The sequence below is a fragment of the Artemia franciscana genome, chromosome 17, assembly GCF_032884065.1.
Source record: "Artemia franciscana chromosome 17, ASM3288406v1, whole genome shotgun sequence".
NCBI lineage: Eukaryota > Metazoa > Arthropoda > Branchiopoda > Anostraca > Artemiidae > Artemia > Artemia franciscana.
The window spans coordinates 33,323,429-33,343,478 of record NC_088879.1 but is presented as its reverse complement, the minus strand read 5'-3'; the positions used below and the strand labels follow the sequence as shown (position 1 = coordinate 33,343,478).

Below are 20,050 nucleotides of genomic sequence, written 5' to 3'. Positions count from 1 at the left end.
GTTGGAGTTATGTTATCTCCAAGACATAGTTTTGGGACTCTTCATCTATGCTGAACAAAATGGCTATCTCAAAATTTTCATGGGACAATTTTGAGGATGAAAGGGGACGTGGAAGGGGTAAGTTGCTCTCCAATCTTTTGGTCGCTTAAAAAGAGCACTATAACTCGTAATTTCCGTTTGAATGAGCCCTTCCCCGATTTTTTAGGACTATTGTTTTGATACGATCCACCACTGGGATATTTTTTAAAAACCCAGAGCAAGCACAAAATCCCCTTCCCCTTAGAAATGTCTGTATACTTCCCAACAGTCAACATCAGGATAAGGCTCAAATGAGCCCTTTTGAGATGGTGTAGGACCATTGTTTTGATGCGATCACCCCTGAAAAAAAAACTTGCATCACTGGTCTTTTTTCGATTGGAGTCGGAATTTTTTTTTTGCAGATAGGTGATGGAAGCCTCTACAGCGGGGTTACGCTGAATCTGATGGTGTAATTTTTATTAAGATTCTTTGACTTTTAAGGGGGATGTTTCCCCCTTTTTTGAAAATCAGGCAAATCTTCTCAGGCTTGACTCCTTTTATGGGCAACCCTAATTTTAATGAATATTACATATTTGGAATCAGCATAATAAGCCGATTCTTTTATATATTTATTGATATTAAAGTCATTTTTTTTTAGAGTTTCGGCTACCAATGAGCTGTGTTGCTTCTTGCTTACAGTTCGTTGCCACGAGCTGTTTGAAATGTGAATTTTGACCACAAAATTTTCCACAATGGTGTTTTGATTTTGCATCGTCAGCCTATCGTTTATTACGAATTTCATAAACCAAGAAGTAAACATTTTTTCTGTTTGAGAAACACTGAAATTAATTATCAAGATCATGGGACAATTGACAGCATGTCAAATCTGTTCAGTTTTTGTTAGTTTTCTAGGTTATAGTCTTTTTTAAATTAAAAAATATTAAATATTTTAGTTTTTTTTAGGTACCGATGGTGACGCCAAGACAGAAGAATTCACTTCGCTTCTCAATTCAGAAGAGATGACGAGCATTTTAGACACAGAGAATTTTGTCAAAATTCAACTTACCTTAGATACGCCTGAATGCAGCCAGTTTTCTCAGATTTGTATCCTTTTTTGAAATCAGTATTTTTTTCGTAAATGAAATGGAAGTTGGTTTAGGCTAATTCAATATAACTCAAAGTCAAATTAAATAATTCAAAGTATAATTTATATATATGAATCTAATTACAAGTTCATTTATAATATACTCTCTAGGGCCAACCTGACTTTTATACATAATGATGATAGAAGGTAATAAGCTTACCTAAGCTATGGATGTCAGGTGATTGATTTTTCTTCTAACGTTAATTTCGACAGGACCTGTGCCTGTCATCATCATCAGGGCAAGAAATTTGAATTAACCTGATGATGACAGGCACAGGTCCTGTCGAAATTATCGTTAGAAGAAAAATCAATCACCTGACATCCATAGCTTAGGTAAGCTTATTACCTTCTATCATCATTAAGTTCATTTATAATTGCACGGTAGAAGAATTTATCATCAAACTATTATGTGAGCTTCGAACATTATTAGTCCTCGGTAGTATAGTGGTCAGTATCCCCGACTGTCACGCGGGAGACCGGGGTTCGATTCACCGCCGGGGAGTATGTTTTGAAATCCTAAGAATTTCGTATTCTGCAGTGATTGGATTGGACTGACTTGGAAATGATAGTCAGGGATGCTCTACATTATGAAATCAAAAATTAAATAAAAAAAAACTTTTTTTTAACTTTAAAGTAAGGAGTGAAATTAAAACTTAAAATGAACAGAAATTGTTCCGTATATGAAAAGTGACAGAGGTGTGACAAAGTGGATCTTGTCACAACTCTACTTTTTAAAATAATAAAAATTTTAACGGAAAGAGGGAGACGTTGAGGAGGGGAAAGCCACTTTCATATATGGAAAGTTTTAATGTCGCTCCTTACTTTCAGTTAAAAAAGCCTGTTTTTAAAATTTAATTTCTGAAAGTTTTTCAGCAATTTTCCAAAATCTGCTAATAAAACATCAAAAAGAAAAATTCGACAAGAATACAACAATGAAACAATACAAAAAGAATACAATAGAATTCATAAAGAATAAAAAAACGCCCTATGTAACTAATTTATCTTCTTTACAGCTAAAATACCGAACAAGAAGAGACTACAGGAACACTGTATTGCAAATCTATATTTGCAATAATTGTCAATAAAAAAAGAACAGAAAAATCGATAATTCTAGTACCGAGTCAAATTTTAGATTCCGACCTCGTCACAAGTGCCATTATGGGCTCTTGGCTCTTTTTTTTTCTTTGCAAATTAAATTCTTCCTTGTTTCAGTTTATCTGTCTATTTAACTGTTTAAATCAACCGTTGAAAATGAAAATTGCTAGTTTTTGATTGAACTTTATCCTGAACTAACAGCACCGTTTAATGTGAATTTGCTCGTGGATAGCTCGTAATATGACCGATTAGGACGTGCTTTGTGCGAAAACCGTATTTGTGGGAACAAAAACAAATTCCTTTTTTCCCAAACATTGATAAATATTGTTTTTTTATCTTTTTTGTGCATTTTTCAGTTCTTGTTTTTCAATTATTCTTAACTCCTCATACCCTAGATCCAGTAATATTAGTGCCTTCAATGTATTTTATTGATCAGCAAGGAAGCCCTGTTGAAGTCATTGGTGGACATATCGGACTAGAACAGTTAAGAGACCGAATTTTGAAGCTTATCTCAAAACCCGAAGAAGTAAGTATCATTTGATAAGGTAGAGTGTGTTACTCAAAGAAACCCCGTTAATAGGAAATTTTTGTATTAATATATATCATTACTCCAAACATGTAAAACCAACTAACAAGCCCGACTTGCTCTGGTGGCTGAGTGTTAGACTCTCATCCTTGGGGTCTTGAGTTTGAGTCCTTATGCCTCTTTCCTTATATAAAATTTAGAAAATATATCCTTTGTTGGTAAAGGCTTTTGTTACGGTGACGGTTTTTATTATTTTTGTACTCTTACAATCAGTACTATTAGTGCCTTTGATTTATACTATTAATCATCATTCGAGTCCCATTGACGTTATTCAGTGTAAATGTTAGAATGGATCAGTTGGGAGACCGTGTGCGTTCCAAAAAAAAACAGTTATCATGAGCGATAATTAATTATCAAACAGTTCGTGGTAACGAACTGTAGCAAGGAGCGACCCGGCTCAATAGTAACAAAAACTCTAAAAAAATTGAATTTTGGTACCAATAGCTACATCAAAAGAATTGCATTTTAATGTTGATTTTAAATATATAAGTTTCATCAATATTAGTCTTACCCATCGAAAGTTACAAGCCTGAGAAAATTTGCGTTATTTTAGAAAATAGGGACCCCCTGAAAGTCATAGCACCTTAACGAAAATCACACCGTCAGATTCAGCGTATCAGAGAACCATACTGTAGAAGTTTCAAGCTCCTATCTACAAAAATGTGGAATTTCATATTTTTTGCCAGAAGGTAGATCACGGATGCGTGTTTATTTGTTTTTTTGTTGTTTTTTTTTTCTTTTTCCCAGGGGTGATCGTATCGACCCAGTTGTCCTAGAATGTTGCGAGAGGGCTCATTCTAACGGAAATGAAAAGTTCTAGTGCCCTTTTAAGTGACCAAAAAAATTGGAGGGCATCTAGGCCCCCTCCCACGCTAATTATTTTACCAAAGTCAACGGATCAAAATTCTGAGATAGCCATTTTATTCAGCGTAGTCGAAAAACCTTATAACTATATCTTTGGGGACGACTTACTCCCCTACAGTCCCTGTGGGAGGGGTTACAAGTTCAAAACTTCGACCAGTGCTTACATATAGTAATGGTTATTGGGAAGTGTACAGGCGTTTTCAGGAGGATTTTTTGGTTGGAGGCAGGGGTTGAGAAGAGGAGGATATGCTGGGGGAACTTTCCATCGAGGAATTTGTCATGGGGGAAGAAAATTTCCATGAAGGGAGCGCAGGATTTACTAGCATTACTTAAAAAAAACAATGAAAAAATAAATATGAAAAAGTTTTTTTTTCAGCTGGAAGTAAGCAGCAGCATTAAAACTTAAAACGAACAGAAATTATTACCCATATGAGGGCTCACCTCCTCCTAATACCTCGCTCTTTACGCTAAAGTATTTTTAGTAATTTCAACTATTTATTCTGCGGCTTTTGTGATTCAGGGGTCATTCTTAATGAATTGGGACAAAATTTAAGCTTTAGTGTAAAGAGCGAGGTACTGACGAGGGGGCGAACACCCTCATATATGTAATAAAAACATGAGAATACAAAAGTTCTTTACGTAAGCTAATTTATAAGTTACGTTTATCTTTTATTTATAAAAAGATTCGTAAAAAAATAAAAGTTCTAGTTGTCTTTTTAATTAACCGAAAATCGGAGGGCAACTAGGCTTCCTCTCCCGCTCTTTTTTTCTCAAAATCATTCGATCAAAATTATGAGAAAGCCATTTAGCCAAAAAAAAAAAAATATACAAATTTCGTTTTAATTATTCCTCTGCGGAGAGCCAAAATGAAAACATGCATTGATTCAAAAACGTTCAGAAATTAAATAAAAAAAACAAGTTCTTTAAATGAAAGTAAGGAGCGACATTAAAACTTAAAACGAACAGAAATTACTCCGTATATGAAAGGGGCTTTTCCTTCTCAACGGCCCGCTCTTTACGCTAAAGTTTTTTACTGTTTTAAAATGTAGAGTTAAGAGAAAAAGTCAAACTTTAGCGTAAAGAGCGGGGCGTTGAGAAGGAAAAGCCCCTTTCATATACGGAGTAATTTCTGTTCGTTTTAAGTTTTAATGTCGCTCCATACTTTCATTTAAAAAACTAGTTTTTTTTATTTAATTTGCTATAAGCTTCATTCTAAAGTTTCAGAGAAGTTCAGTTTCAACTGCTTTCTTCATAATGGGCAAATGATGTTAACATTACAACTCCTTCTGCGCTTTGAACACAAAGAATTAACCATTTTTTATTATTTGGATATTTTGAATGCAGACAATTATTATTAATAAATTAAATATTACTTAATTAAATAGATAAATAAAATATTATCATAAATAGAAATTGTCTTTCGAATGGCGCCCTTAGCTTATTCAAAATTAAAGTATAAAGAATAGCAAGACAGTTATTACTTGATGTGAGATGAAGGAAAATCATGATAAATCGACAAGATGAAACAAATTGATCCATATTGAATTAATTGAATGCCAGATTTTAACGCTATTTTTTCGGCTCCTGAAATTATATTCCTAATTATTTCGAATTTCATATATAGCTTTTTCTCCTAGGTCGTCCCGTCTGTTAACAAGCCTGAGGTTACATCAACGTCACAAACTCTTACGGTAAGCTTAATTTTAGTAATATTATTATCCAAGGATATTTAATCTCTGGTTAAAAATCCTTATAGGAAACAGTGAAGGAAAAAGAGGAGACATTGCTATTGCCCTTGCAAAAAAGTGACTTCCTTGTTGTTCAAGCCAGGGGACTGTAAGTCTGGTTTTTTAATTTTTGGTTACTATGGGCCGTGATTCGTTCTTTACTAGGTTGCAGCTACCGCTGTCACCATGATACTCTTAGTAAACTCTTACAATTAAGATTAGTCGAGATAATAATTATCATTTCTGAATCAGCCTTAAACGAAGTTTTTTTCAAAGCACCCTTTTAAGTTTCTAGGTTGTGGTCTTTGTTCTTTACTCGGTTCGTTCTAGTGACGCTTCATCTGTATCATAAGTTCTTTCTGTAAGCTTGAACTTAGTAGTAATATATAAAATAATCCAATTTCTACTTACAAATCCTCGTAGGAAAGATTATTGAAAAAAACACAGTATAATTAATAATAATTAAATCAGAATAATGTCACGAATTCTTACAATAGGCTTAATTTTATAATGTTGTTATTACAGGTAATTCTATCCCTATAATTGATGTCATTAGAAGGAGGATTCCCACCGCCCCTAGATTGAAAAAAACTAGTTTTTGTATTTTTTGTAGTAAAAAACTGACTTTTTTGGTATGTTAATGTAAAAACGAAAAGAGCACGAAATTGCCTTCCACTCAGAATACGTTTTAGATCCCTTCCCCTCGTGCAGTTGCATGAATCGGCTCCATGGGTCTCCACTCACAAATCTTCATAGGAAAGATTACTGAAAATACAGCTTCATTATTGATAATGACCTTACATCCACTCACAAAGTCTTACAGTTAGCTTAATAGTAGAGTCGCATTATTCTTATAAAGTACATAGGAGAATTACAGTTCCCAATCTCGAACAACAAGAAAACTACTTTTTTCGCATAGGAAGTAGTGATAAGATTTTTTTTTATTTAGCTGCTGCTGCTTTTTCCTCCTTTGTTTTTTTTTTGTTTTAAATTCGCCGCTAGTGGGGCACTCGGTCCGTTTTATTTATTATATTTGAGTGAATCCACCGCTTAATTCCGTGTTAATTAGATGTGAACAATGCTGTGAGCTTCGCTTTCTGGTACATTGATTCTTTTTGGGAGATATGGTAGAGCTTAGCCCCCCTCCTACCCCCTTTTTATCCAAAACTGTGCAATCAAAAATTTGAGGTAGCCATATTCTTCAACATGGTCGAAATATCTAATAATGATGTCTTTGAGGATGACTTGACCCCTCGCAGCTCTCGGGGGTGGGAGGCAAGCTATAAACTTTTTCTATTACTTACAGATAGTATTGGCTATTGGGAAGTATAAAGATATTTTTTGAGGGAGGAGGAGGGAGTTCTCTGGTGGGGCTGCTTACGTATGAGGACCTTCCCGTGGAGGAGTTTTCGTGGTGGAATAAAATTTTCCATCGGAGGGGGAGCTTTTCAACTGAAAGTAATGAGCAAAATTAAAACTTAAAACGAACAGAAATTTATACTTATATGAAGGGGTTGTCCCCTCAGTGTCTCCCTCAGTGTCTCCCTCTTTACGCTAAAGTGGCTTTTGAATTTGAAAAAAGTTCATTATTCTAATTAAATGGCCTTTGTGTATCAAGAGTCATTCTTAAATAATTGGGAAAAAAGTCAATCTTTTGCGTGAAGAGCGAGGTATTGATGAGGGGGCAACCCCCTTGAATACGTAATAATTTCTGTTCGTTTTAAGTTTTAATGTTGCTCCTTACTTTCAGTTGAAACAAACTTTTCATTTTTATTTAGTTACTAAAAGAACTGAAGTTTTAACGTCCTTACTGCACCCACTAACTTTACCAACCCAGATCAGTGAGGCGAATCACTTCATTAATCTTTTCCAAAATAACTGCAAAATTTGGGTATTTATTCGAAATTTAGGCTATCAGAACATGCTCGTTGATATGTTTTTGTTCCATCGTTCCTATGTTCTTTTTTCAAGGTTATCTCTGGTATTTTGTCCTTTATTAGGATAAAATACATTTATCTTCCTATTTCTATTTCTGAGCTCGTGTCGTTGTTCCAATCTCTTGTGTTTTTTTGTGTTTTTGTTCCTGTTTCATGAATTTGTTTATCTTTTCATAATATGATTAGGATATGTCAGTGAATATAGTCCTGTAATTAGTATATAAATAAGACCAGAAGTTACTATTAAAGAATAAGTGAAATCCAAAACAAACAGAAATTACTGTAAATGCTCGCATCTAAAATAAAGAAAACATATATTGATATAGATGGCAATACAATTCGATATTGCAAGCAGCAATATCCAAATGAATTACCTTTACTTGATACTCCTTCTTTCGGGGAAATGGAAGGCTCATAAACATGTGTTTTTTCTAAAGACAAAGAGACAACAATGGGATTTTTCTCCAAAACTTAGAAAAAATATACACACAGAATTTTAATTGTGAATTATCTTGTATGCTGAAACCGATGTTGCAATTTTTTCTTAGCGTCATTTGACTCTTTGGGGGTGTTTCCACCCTTTTTTTAAAATCAGGCAAAAAATCAGACATGATGCGGGCATGGGGGTAATAAAAGAGGGGGGACTTATAGTCTGGCCGTGGTGTCACTTATGCTATTTACGCCACGTACAAGATATTTCAAGAGGAATTCTTTGAAGAAAATTTTATTTGCGCCTTTAAATGGGAATGTGAAACAATAAACTATGCAAAAAATGTCGGTATGTGGCGATAACAAAGCTAAAATGGATAGCTCATGATTGATGAATGAAAAATGGTAATTTACCAAAAATTGTACAATCTGGGTGGGGGGCAAACGAAAAAGCAGAAGGTCCTTAAATGGGATGGAAGGAGATCGTAAGAAAAGATTCGAACAGAGTAGAAATGAAATTTCTTGAGGAGGGGGGGCATACCCAGAATGAAGTGGGGTACAAGAGGTGTAGGCCTGTATTTATCTGCACTGGTCCCAGGTGGCTTGGTGTTGTTATGATATATTATTGTTGTATGACGTTAGTTCACATTGCTTGATGTTGAGAAATGAAGATTTTTTCCTTCGGGTAACTTTAGTTTCACTCATTTTTGAATTTCTTGGTAAAGTACAAGTGTGTAATTAATTCTTCAACCCTTTCCTTGAGGCAAGTATCCCTCCTCCCTCGTTAACGGTTTTGAATATGCACACCCATGGTCATTAAAATTTATTTTTCATCTAGACTAGGCAATAGTAAAATTTGTGAAGTAACATACATACGAAAAAATGAAAAAATAAAGAGAGAGAGAGAGAGAGAGAGAGAGAGAGAGAGAGAGAGAGAGAGAGAGAGAGAGAGAGAGAGAGAGAGAGAGAGAGAGAGAAACGAAAAACGTGTAACCAAAAGAACGTCCCGGCTCAATAGTAAACGAAACTCTAAAAAACAGATTTTTGATACTAAAAGATACATCAAAAGAATTGGATTTTCATGCTGATTTTAAATATATAAGTTTCATCAAATTTAGTCTTTGTCATTACAATTTACGAGCCTGAGAAAATTTGCCTTATTTTGGAAAATAGGGGAAAACACCCCCTAAAAGTCATAGAATCCTAACGAAAATCACCCCATCGTATTCAGCGTACCAGAGAACCCTGATGCAAAAACAGATCAAACAGATCACAGAAGACAGATCACAGGTGCGTTTTTTTTCCCAGGGGTCATCGTATCGACCAAGTGGTCCTAGAATGTCGGAAGAGGGCTCATTCTAACGGAAATAAAAAGTCCTAGTGCCCTTTTTAAGTGACCAAAAATTGGAGGGCACCTAGGTCCCCTCCCACGCTCATTTTTTACCCAAAGTCAACGGATCAAAATTTTGAGATAGCCATTTTGTTCAGCATAGTCAAAAATCATAATAACTATGTCTTTGGGGATGACTTACTCCCCCACCGTCCCCGGGGGAGGGGCTGCAAGTTACAAACTTTGACCATTGTTCACATACAGTAATGGTTATTGGGAAGTGTACAGACGTTTTCTGGGGGATTGTTTTGGTTTGGAGGCGCTGAGGGGAGGGGGCTATTTGGGAGGATCTTTCCTTGGAGGAATATGTCATGGGGGAATAGAAATTCAATGAAAAGGGCGCAGGATTTTCTGGCATTACTATAAAAAAAAACAATGAAAAAATAAACATGAAAAAGTTTTTTCAATTGAAAGTAAGGAGTAGCATTAAAAATTAAAACTAAGAGAGATTATTACGCATATGACGGGTTCTTCTCCTCCTAAATACCTCGCTCTTTATGCTAAAATACCTTTAGTAATTTCAACTATTTATTTTGCGGCCTTTCTGATTCAGGGGTCATCCTTAAAGAATTGGGACAAAACTTAAGCTTTAGTGTAAAGAGCGAAGTATTAACGAGGGGAAACACCCCTCATTTACATAATAAAAATATAAGAATATAGAAGTTTGTTATGTAAGTTAATTCTTAAGTTACGTATATTTTTTACTAATAAAAACGTTCGTTAAAAATTAAAAGTTCTAGTTGCCTTTTTAAGTAACCGAAAAATTGGAGGTCAACTAGGCCTCCTTCCCCAACCCTTATTTCTTAAAATCGTCTAATCAAAACTAAGAGAAGGCCATTTAGCCAAAAAATAAAAATTAATATACAAATTTAATTTTAATAGTTTATGTGCGGAGAGCCAAAATCAAGCATGTATTAATTCAAAAACGTCCAGAAATTAAATAAAAAAAACTAGTTTTTTTAAATGAAAGTAAGGAGCAACATTAAAACTTAAAACGAACAGAAATTACTCCGTATATAAAAGGGGCTTTTCCTCCTCAACGCCCCGCTCTTTACGCTAAAGTTACTTACTGTTTTAAAAATAGAGTTAAGAGAAAGTGTCAAACTTTAGTGTAAAGAGGGAGGCATTGAGGAGGAAAAGCCCCTTTCATATACGGAGTAATTTCTGTTCGTTTTAATGTTGCTCCTTACTTTCATTTAAAAAAAAAATTAGTTCTTTTTATTTACCGCTAGAATAGATGCAATTTAAGTCCACTCAATAACGGTGAGCATAGATAAGTATAATCAAGAGACCATCCTTGTATGGTTTAGAGTAGACATCGCCGCACATCGTAAATTTCTGTTTGAGTTTATGAGTTGGTTAGGTATGACAAGCATCATCAGCATACTAGCCCAACTCTTTTACGTAAACATGCATATTAATCAATATTTGTCAGACACAGATGATGGGCAGCTCCAGTCGTATATTGAAGGTTTGGCTTCCCATTCTTTGTCGAGTATCCTTTTGAAAACTTCGGCTGATATTGTCGACATGGTCTCTTTGCTTAAACATTTTCAATCATTGACAACGCTTTGGCTAAAAAAGGCTTGTCTGATTCTGCAATTAGCTCTGCGAGAAGTATGTCACTGCGCTTGCGTCGGAAGGTCAAGAATAGGAGCTTTAGAACAGATAGTCTTTCACTATATGGTTTCTCGCCAAGTCATGTGGAGAAACATGGATGCATATTGTATTGGATAGATTTCTGTGCAGTACTTCCAGTTTTACTGTAACATCAGGAGCTAGATATTTTGTAATAAGAACCCGGTATTTTGTCCTAAGACGGAAGACACAATAAAAACTTTAAAAATCTAAACTAATTAGTCCGGATCCTTTGTAAACTGTTTTTCGCAGGAAGGAGAAAGATTAAAAAAAAATGATTACAAAAAGTTCACTTGAGCCTGGCCAGCCCACGTCTGTTATATATCTTTCTATTAGCGAGAATCTTACCGTATCTTCATTAAATTTTCGTATTTATATAAGACTGTTGACAGCCTGGAAGAATATGAGCAGTAGAAATACCAAGCCAGCAGATATAATCTACGAGAGGAATAGTAAAACAATTCTAACGAAAGGGCGAACTGAATTTTTTTTTTTTTTTTTTAGAAAGAAATTTGCATTTATCAACATCCAAGATGTTGCCTCTATTGGGCACTTGTGTTACTTTTATGTAATGTGACTTCTATTGAACCTGAAACTCGTTACTGATATTGAACCAGCTGCTGATTTAGCCTGGTGCTCCAGTGCTCCACCTCTTAATTTTTAGGTGATTGATCTGAATCTTCAACTTTGTGTTTTGATATCTGATACTTACATATCAAAATACATTTATATTTTTTTAATTTCCCGGGCCGTTTCGTTATGTTTGAAAATGTTTCTTTGATTTCTAGAGACTGGGGTTTAAAACAAATTTATAGGAAACCCATTGAGATAAAAAAAAAAAAAAAAAAAATCTTATTCAAGGACCTTGCTTTGGACAGAGATGCGGGTGAATTTGGCTTAAATCCAATTTGTGATGGTTTACTACAGTCAAGTGAAGTAAATTTAGTTTCTACCGATACCAATGACCTTTGTTTACCTGATAATGAACTTTACAGAAAAAATCAAGTCAATGGCCAGGAAGCGAGGAAGTCAAAGAGCTTTGCATCTGTAACTGCTTTGAACGTAATTAATTTTTGTTTTGTATAATGTCTATGTTCTAGTTGTATTATATTAGTTTATCTGCTGGAGACGGTCACTGTGTAAGCGACCGAAATATCCAGAAATATTTTTTGCTTTTCACTTTCATATAAAAGGATATTGAACTGTTATTTAAATGAATCAATTCTGTATTTTAGGATATTGAAAGTGCAAGTCTGTCCGAGGTACCTCCTGGGTCTCTTGGATCTGCACCAGCAACAAGCAAAGAAACGAGTGATAACCAACTAGCCACTCAGGATTTAGACTCATCTCTTAAAGGTGCTGACACGGCTTACACCACACACGGCTTACACCATGAGGCCGAAGACGAACCACAGATAAAGAAAGCCAAAGAAAGTGGCAATGTCCAGGATGTAAATATGGAAACAGGAGGTAGTGACATAGCTGTTAAAATTGATAATGGAAGCGCAGACTCAAGTAACGAAAATACAGCAGTTCATGACGTAGCTGGCGATGTAACATCAGAAAGGGGTGCCAGTGTTTCTGGAAGTCTAAGTCTTGAGGAGAGAGTCGAGAAAGCCCGACAACTTGCTGAAGTAATTAGATTTAAGAAAGAAAGAGAAGAAAAAGAAGTATGTATTGATTTTTGTCTTATTATTACTATTTTATACCACACTCATATTAGCCCACAAGACGCCAGGAATCGTAGGGAAAATAAAGTTTGGATTCCCCATTAAGGTCTAGCCTGGGTGAGTCCATGACGTTAATAAAGGTTGATTCACAATGATGTTCTACTAATATCGTGAATGAGCTTGTGCTTGTTGGGGGCAGAAAGAATTTTTCTTACAGTTTTTCAGCCAGCCAGAAAAATGACCAATCCACATACCACGCTAGTATCAGCACAAATAACGCCAGGAATTTTAGAGCAAATAAAGGTGAAATGTCCCTAAAGGTCTAACCTGGTAAGCCCATAACAATAATAAAGGTCTATTCACGATTATATTTCGCTGATATGGGGAATGGGCTAGCACTAATTTGAGGCAATCAGAATTTTTCTCAAAAAATTTTCTAATCAGAAAAATGATGAAATTCTGATTGGCCTCAGATAAGCATTAGTTACATCTAGTATTTGTTTAATCTTGTTGTGAATGGGCCTTAACCTGGACCCAATGATATAGAATTTGTTTCGTCTTTAATAGAAATTTTCAAATACTCGAGCTTCATGACTGACCCATTTTTAATATTCTCTCTGCTTTATCCCTTGGTTGAATTATTCGAGACCTCCCCACCCTTTATAAAGGTTTAAAGTGTACACATTTGGGAGAAAATCCTTTTAGCTTAAGAAAATGAGAGGGCAGTCGCTGGAATAAAATGAATGAAATCGGTGTTGAAACTGAAAGTATTTTTCATCAAAATACTGATTCGCTTCTTTTTTGTATAGTATTTCTTTTCTGCTAGCCTACCAAGTCTGTGGACTTTGCTATCTTAAAATATTATATGACAGTATTATTATTTCCGAAATTTTGTTTATATTATTGTTCTTATTTTTTGTTTGATAATCTATCATATTAAGTTTTTAAATTCTTTTAATTTTAGCTTGGTTGTTTAAAAAAAAAAAAAATTTACCATCTTCTGTCAAAACTAGAGTTAGGAACTTAATCCTATAGATACAAAAGCACGCGCATTTAAAAAAAAAATAATAATAAACACATTAGCACAAAGATTTTTTAAAATCTCAAATTTAAAGTGGGACAACAACAATGTTTGTTAATTGAATTTACGAATACGAAATGCATAAAAAAAATAGCAGTGATTAACGATGAAAAAACTAATTTTTGTTCCCTTTTTCAGAGCCCTAAATCCTACCCCAGAATTAGTAGCGATGTTAGTGATGTTTGGTTGTTTTATGTTTAGTCTTATGCTAGTTATATGGTTTTTTTTTATATATTTTTTTTTCTAGTTTGCGATAGTTTTGGTTATTTGTGTCCTGGGTGTGTGTATATTTTTGCATGTGTACAACTTGTCCGACATCTTATTTTGTGTGTATATGGGTAGATAATTTTTTCAGATCATGATTACATCATATCCGGTGTGTGTATGTATATGTGCATATTATTTACAGATCATGTGTACATCATCTTTGCAGAGCATGTGTAAATCATAATCTATACACGCTAATTAAAATATGAATGACGCTTAAAATGTTCAGATACTACATTTTTCCTCCTTAAGCTCCTTAAAGAATTTATATGCCCTGAACCGTATTGTTTGGGTATTTACCTTTCATTTTTACGCCCAATCTTACAATACGTCTGTCCTGTTTTGCATTCTTACATCTCCAATTACTTGTCAAAAAGAATGGAGGCAGTCTAAAAAAGGTGCCCAAGAATTGTTTTCAATGAGAGTAGAGTCCCTTGTATCATCTTGTTTGGAGAGCCAATTTGGTTACTCTCAAGGAAAGAAGAGCATAAATTTCCTTTCGTTTCGCCAACAACGCCTTCCATAATCCCCAGACAAATTACCTTTTAGCTGGTCCATTCTTCCCCCCTTCGACCTCACCTCGTTTGATCTGCTTCAGCAAAATCCCCATTATTACCCCAATAAACTTGTCTGCCGATAGATATAGTTTACCTACATGCTCACTATGCATAGTGAGCATGTTAAATAAGTGATACCCCCCCCCCCTTCTTTTTGCCATCATTTAATGTTTATTTTGAAAATTCAGTTATTTTTTAATTAAGTTATGTTTTGTAGATTTTAGTGGCAAGACTAAATTGTCCTTACGTGTTTTTATTTTAGTTTAGTTGAATCCGTTTTTAATCCTTCGTTTTGAATTAACATTTCGCATTTTTTAATGTTTTGATAACAGATTTTCAACAACCTTTTTGACATTTTGAAAAAAAAAGTCCAAACTTATATTTGCTTTTTTTTTACTTAAAAATGTGGATTCGGCCCACTTGGGTTTGTGAGGGATTTTTTCAGAAATAAATCTTATCTCACGTGAGTATATCTTCACAAGCTTCTTTGCTTCTGAAAATGTAGAACTTTCTTGATAATACAGTGTTATATCAGTTGAATACCTTATTGTGTGTTGAATTTGTCTATTATATTCTAGTGGAAGAAGCTCCTAAGAGCTTAAAGCTTCAAGACATCAAAATAAAAAGAATTTTTCCCTGGCCTCATCTCAGATTTGTTTAGATAGCTTAAAAATTATGAAGTTTTTGGAGCAGTATAACAGTTTAATATATGTTGCCACCTTGAACTGTGAGAATAAATAATCAAATAATTAGCTAAATTTGACAAGGAAATTTGTTTATAACAATATAGATATAAAATAGGTGTAATATAAAATATAATATAAAGTATAATATAGATATATATTAAATAGATATAACAATCTATTGATTCCCACAGGCAACCACACCTTCAAAGATGTTCAAACTGTTTTAAGCTCTTTGGTGTCATGTTATTTTAGTGAATTTTTTCGCGGTTTTTCACCTACGCTTGTTTTTTTTAATTTGGTGCCTACTGTGACCAAGATTCAAGATTTTATATTTCAAACACAGCAAATAATTAAATAAAGCCAACAGGGAGATGTGCTCGAAACGAAGGCTAAAAATATAAACCAAAAACGTAACATGTAGAAGGAGAGGGAAAAAGGAGTCTACCGGAGCATGGCACATTCTAAAAGTAATACTAAAAAAACTACTACTAACAACTCACCGTAGCACCAAGCCGCCTGAGGCCATCACAGCTCCTCCTCCATCCCAATCTATTCAAAGCCTCCCTCTTTGAAACCTCCCAAGAAGTTCTCATTTTCTTTAAATCTTTCTTTATGACATCCTCCCACCCCAGAAAAGGACAATCTGCCGGACGAGGACAACTAAAAAAACACTAAAAAAGTCAAAAAATATGAAGTACAATCACCACTTCATCAAAGGTTAATAATATATTCTACAAATTTTGCCTTTAAAAGAGATCGGCTATAAAGATTTTGAATTTATTATTTATTTTCATCCTGTTTGCTATAAAAGGGATTTGGTATCTTATTGAAGATTTATCTCATTCTCATTTAACCGAGGGAATTATATACGCTCCCAAATGAGCCGACGAAGAAGCGAGGGAGCGAAATGGGGTGACAAAAATATGTGATTCATGAAAATAGCTTGCCGGAGACTAAATATCACAATGCCAGAGTGATAATTGCAAATCCTTAAGTTGTCTAAGGTTTAATATATGAACAAATAGAAATAAAGTTTTTGTTTTAGAAAGACTTTGAAGTCGTGTAGGACGATGAAAGAAAGTACCAAAGATTTTTATTGCTTTATTTTGCATTATTTGGAGGGGTTTAAAATGATTAGGAACTGTATTTAGGTAAATAGTGGAGCAGTATCTCGACGATTTATTTTACCAAAACGATCCTCTACAGCAGCTCAGAGGTCTCCTGTATATCAGTCAATTCTATTATGGAACTCCATCCCTTTGGATGTCCCTCTTTTTCTCTCTGCAAAGGCATTATTTCGTCGGGTCTTTCCAGTTAAATAATTTTTGTCTCTCTTTTAATTCTATCCCAATTTGTATGTCACTTCTCTTCTTTTAATTTTTTTTTTTTTTTGTATATATTTTATAAGTGTTTTATTTTTGTTCTCTGTGGCCCATTACAAGCATAGCTTCTTGGGCCTATTAACTGATTTACTTTTGTAATAGTTTTCTTTAGTATTAATACATTGATTGATTGATATCTTAGGTATGACTCTATTAAAGAATGATAAAGAATTTTAATAATCAAAAAAGGAAAAACGTACTTTAATCGATGTAAACTCCCTAATTTTTTGGCTAATTTTATACGGAGATGGTCTAATGACTTGACCATCATTCACAAGAAAGTCAATTTTAAGGTCAAAATGACTACGGAAAGATAAAAACTCATCGAGAATAAGCCCCCAATATCTATATGTCTTAACCCTTCCAATTCTACTCCCAGAAACAACTAATTCATCAATCCTAACTTTAGCAACTCCTTGCTTAGATCTCCCAAAAACCATAAATTCTGTCTTAGACAAATTCAGGACTAAATAACTACAAGAAAATCATTGGATAACTGATTTAATTTTAGCTGCCAAATTCATTTCATTTCAACACTGTATCATCTGCAAACATAACTGCTAGGCTATCCTTATAGGATAGACAGTTAGCGAGATCATTATATATATAAACAATAGTAACGGTCCAAGCATAGACCCCCTGGGGCACTCCAATATAATCCAGGGAATTAGGCTGAGACCTCGGACTTCTACTTGGAATCTGTGATTTCGTAGATATGACTTTATTAAATCCAGTGCTCTTCGACGAATTCCAGAGTTACTCAATTTTAAAGCAAAAGGAAATGATTTGGAGTATCCAATGCTTTTCATGGTACATAATTACCATTTTTCAATGAATCATATTTTCTCAGCAAAAAGTTACTTGTTCTGTAGAATGACCCAATCTAAAACCAAACTGGGGTTTGGTAAAAAGATTTTTTTTATCCAAATACGTTAAATTCTTTTTTAATAATTTTTCTGAAACCTTTGACTAAGGAGAGAGTATTGCAATAGGTCGATAATTATTAGCATTGGTTTTATCACCTTTTTTATACAGCGGGATAACTCGGACATTTTTTCATATAGTAGGGAATGCTTCAGATGATAAACACAAACATAAACATAGTAACATAATAACATAGTAACATAAATATAAACAAATATAAACAAGACGTATGTGAATTACAGATGCAAGGTGTTTCAAAAGATTAATTGAAAGTCGATCCAAATTTAGTGAATTACATCGCTTAAAATTTATTAAGTTTTTGAAGTTCGTCAAATCCAACTGGGGCCAAAAATAGACTTGTATTCTCGAATTGAAGAAAGTACTCTTTATATGAATGAGCTGAAGTCGAGACTAACGTTTGAATAATTGCATTTGCATTTTCGATGATTATTTTTAATAATTTTTCATTATTTTCAATATTTCAGCAATTCATGTATTTTCAATAATTTTCAATTGTGTGTTTTCAATAAAAATCGAATTCCTGATACTTCTTAACTTTTGAAAATACATATGGTTGTGTAAGTTTTCATTCTGATTCCATTTTTACTCTTTAATGCTGGCCCTTACTGTTATTGTTATTGTTATATTGTTATTCTTACTGTTTACTGTTATTGTTCATGGTTACTAATACTGTTTACTGTTACTGTTTTTGATTACTAATACTGTTTACTGTGCACTTGTCTATTATTTACTGTGAATGGCCGAAAATTTCTTATATATTTCATTTCATGAGTTTTTCGAATAAGCAAAACTGCAGTGCAGGGCCAAAAGGGGGTTATAGTTAAATTTTATAGTATTGATATGCTAAAGTATTTTAATATGAAATATCTCTATGATTATAAACTCTGTTTTTCATGTTAATTTTCTACCTGTTTTTTATCCCACAGAAAGAAAAGCGGATTGAAATTGAGAGACGAGAAACTTTAAAAAATATACAGAAGTTTAAACGAGAACAAGAAGAGAAAGAAATGAGAGAATTAGCTGAGCAGAGAAAGAAAGAAAAAGAAGCTGATAGACTTGCAAGGGAAAAAGTAAAGAAGCAAATTGAACAGGATAGGTAATAAACTTGTGCTATTTTTACTTTAAATGCTGATAGCAGAGAGCGACGCGACCTTGCTGTGTAAATTCCACCACGTATATCTGATTGGAAGTGAAGTTTCTTAAATATCCGAAGAAGTATATAAAAAAACAATTTTTGGAATGTCTGCATTAAAAAAAAGAGACGACCTTATAGTCTATTCTTAGCGGTGCTGAAACTCGAAGCGTTTATTGAATTTGTTTTGATTGTAATTTAAATTTTTTTGAATCAGTTGAATTATTGAACTCAATTTTTCTGTCTTGAATAATGAGTCTTTAATTCTGATTTGAAGCTGAAGCGGATCTGAAATTCGTTTAAAAGAATTTCAGAACAAAACACATTTTTGTTGGCACAAAACACATTTTGTGTGCCTGGGCAATGTTGCCAACATTGTTTGTCGCCAACTAAGCCAACTTTTTCAAGTTGCCAACTCTGTTGACAACTTAGGATTATTCTTTATTTTATATTTGTAAAGCTGAGAATGCATATGGCTGAAATTACTAAGATTATCAAAATAAAACAATTTCGTGCGTGCTCACACCTCAAAACCGCGATTTGTGAAACCTCTCCTTTGGCTGTTCCGAAATTATGCAGTGTTGAAGGCAGAACCATCATTTTGTCAGCCATGTTGAAACATGAAAATAAAAAGTAAAAATAATTGCATAGACTTCAAAAACAGCAACTTTTTTGTCCTTATAAATTCGAAGATTAATGCTTGGTGATTCCCAAAAGTATTTATACCTTTTTTCAGCTGTTTGTTGTCATATGTTTTAGCCTATTTTTTGCCGATTTTTCACCCTTGTGTCTTTTTTTTATTAAACTAGGCGTCTGCTGCAATTGAAACCTAATAACTGCATACCGATGCCTTTTCTCAAAAATGGATTTGATCTTTTTTGTAATTTTAAGTTATATATTACTGTGTGAGTTTCCGCTGAATTTTTCCAGATATTGAGATTCAATTTTGACAATTCTTGGCACTTCACCAGAAATGCCTGTAGAAACGGGGAGGAGGAGGCTGTTCTAATAAAAATGACTAGATCTCCCTTTTCTAGGAAAAGAGAAATTTCTAGTAAATATTACAATGAATAAATAAACTAAACCAAAACGGACATAAATAAAATACTTTCGTTGGGTAGAAAACCCTAAACCGTAGAAACATTTGTGCTACTGAAAACTCTATGCATTTGAGAGTATTTTTTCATTTGCCATACGATAAAAAAAATATACTAATTCAGTTTACAAGAATGAATATAGTAATTTAGTAAAAATAAATAATACTCTAATAAAAATTAGAAGTTAATTTAATAAAAATAATAATTAACATAAATAGATACTGTTTTACTGCTTAAAAAGGACATTACTTGTCTCTATTTTTGTTTACTGTCTATTTCATTCAAAAGTGTCAAACATTCAAATCTATTCATAAACATTAACAGGTCAATTCTTAAGCTTCAGAGATATCTGTTTGTTTTGCCAGAGCAATATTTTGAATTGTTGAATTCATTAATTTGATTTTC

General features: G+C 33.8%; 1 protein-coding gene across 2 annotated transcripts in view; it reads left to right on the top strand.

Moving 5' to 3' along the window:
- Positions 1-20,050, top strand: part of LOC136038159 (UBX domain-containing protein 4-like) — an 86,406-nt gene that overhangs the window by 29,112 nt on the left and 37,244 nt on the right. For both annotated transcript variants that reach the window (XM_065721217.1, XM_065721216.1), the window contains exons 3-7: positions 982-1,122; positions 2,653-2,783; positions 5,345-5,398; positions 12,064-12,498; positions 18,343-18,512. In XM_065721217.1, the coding sequence (XP_065577289.1) occupies positions 982-1,122; positions 2,653-2,783; positions 5,345-5,398; positions 12,064-12,498; positions 18,343-18,512 (931 nt within the window). The remainder of the gene's footprint in view (positions 1-981; positions 1,123-2,652; positions 2,784-5,344; positions 5,399-12,063; positions 12,499-18,342; positions 18,513-20,050) is intronic.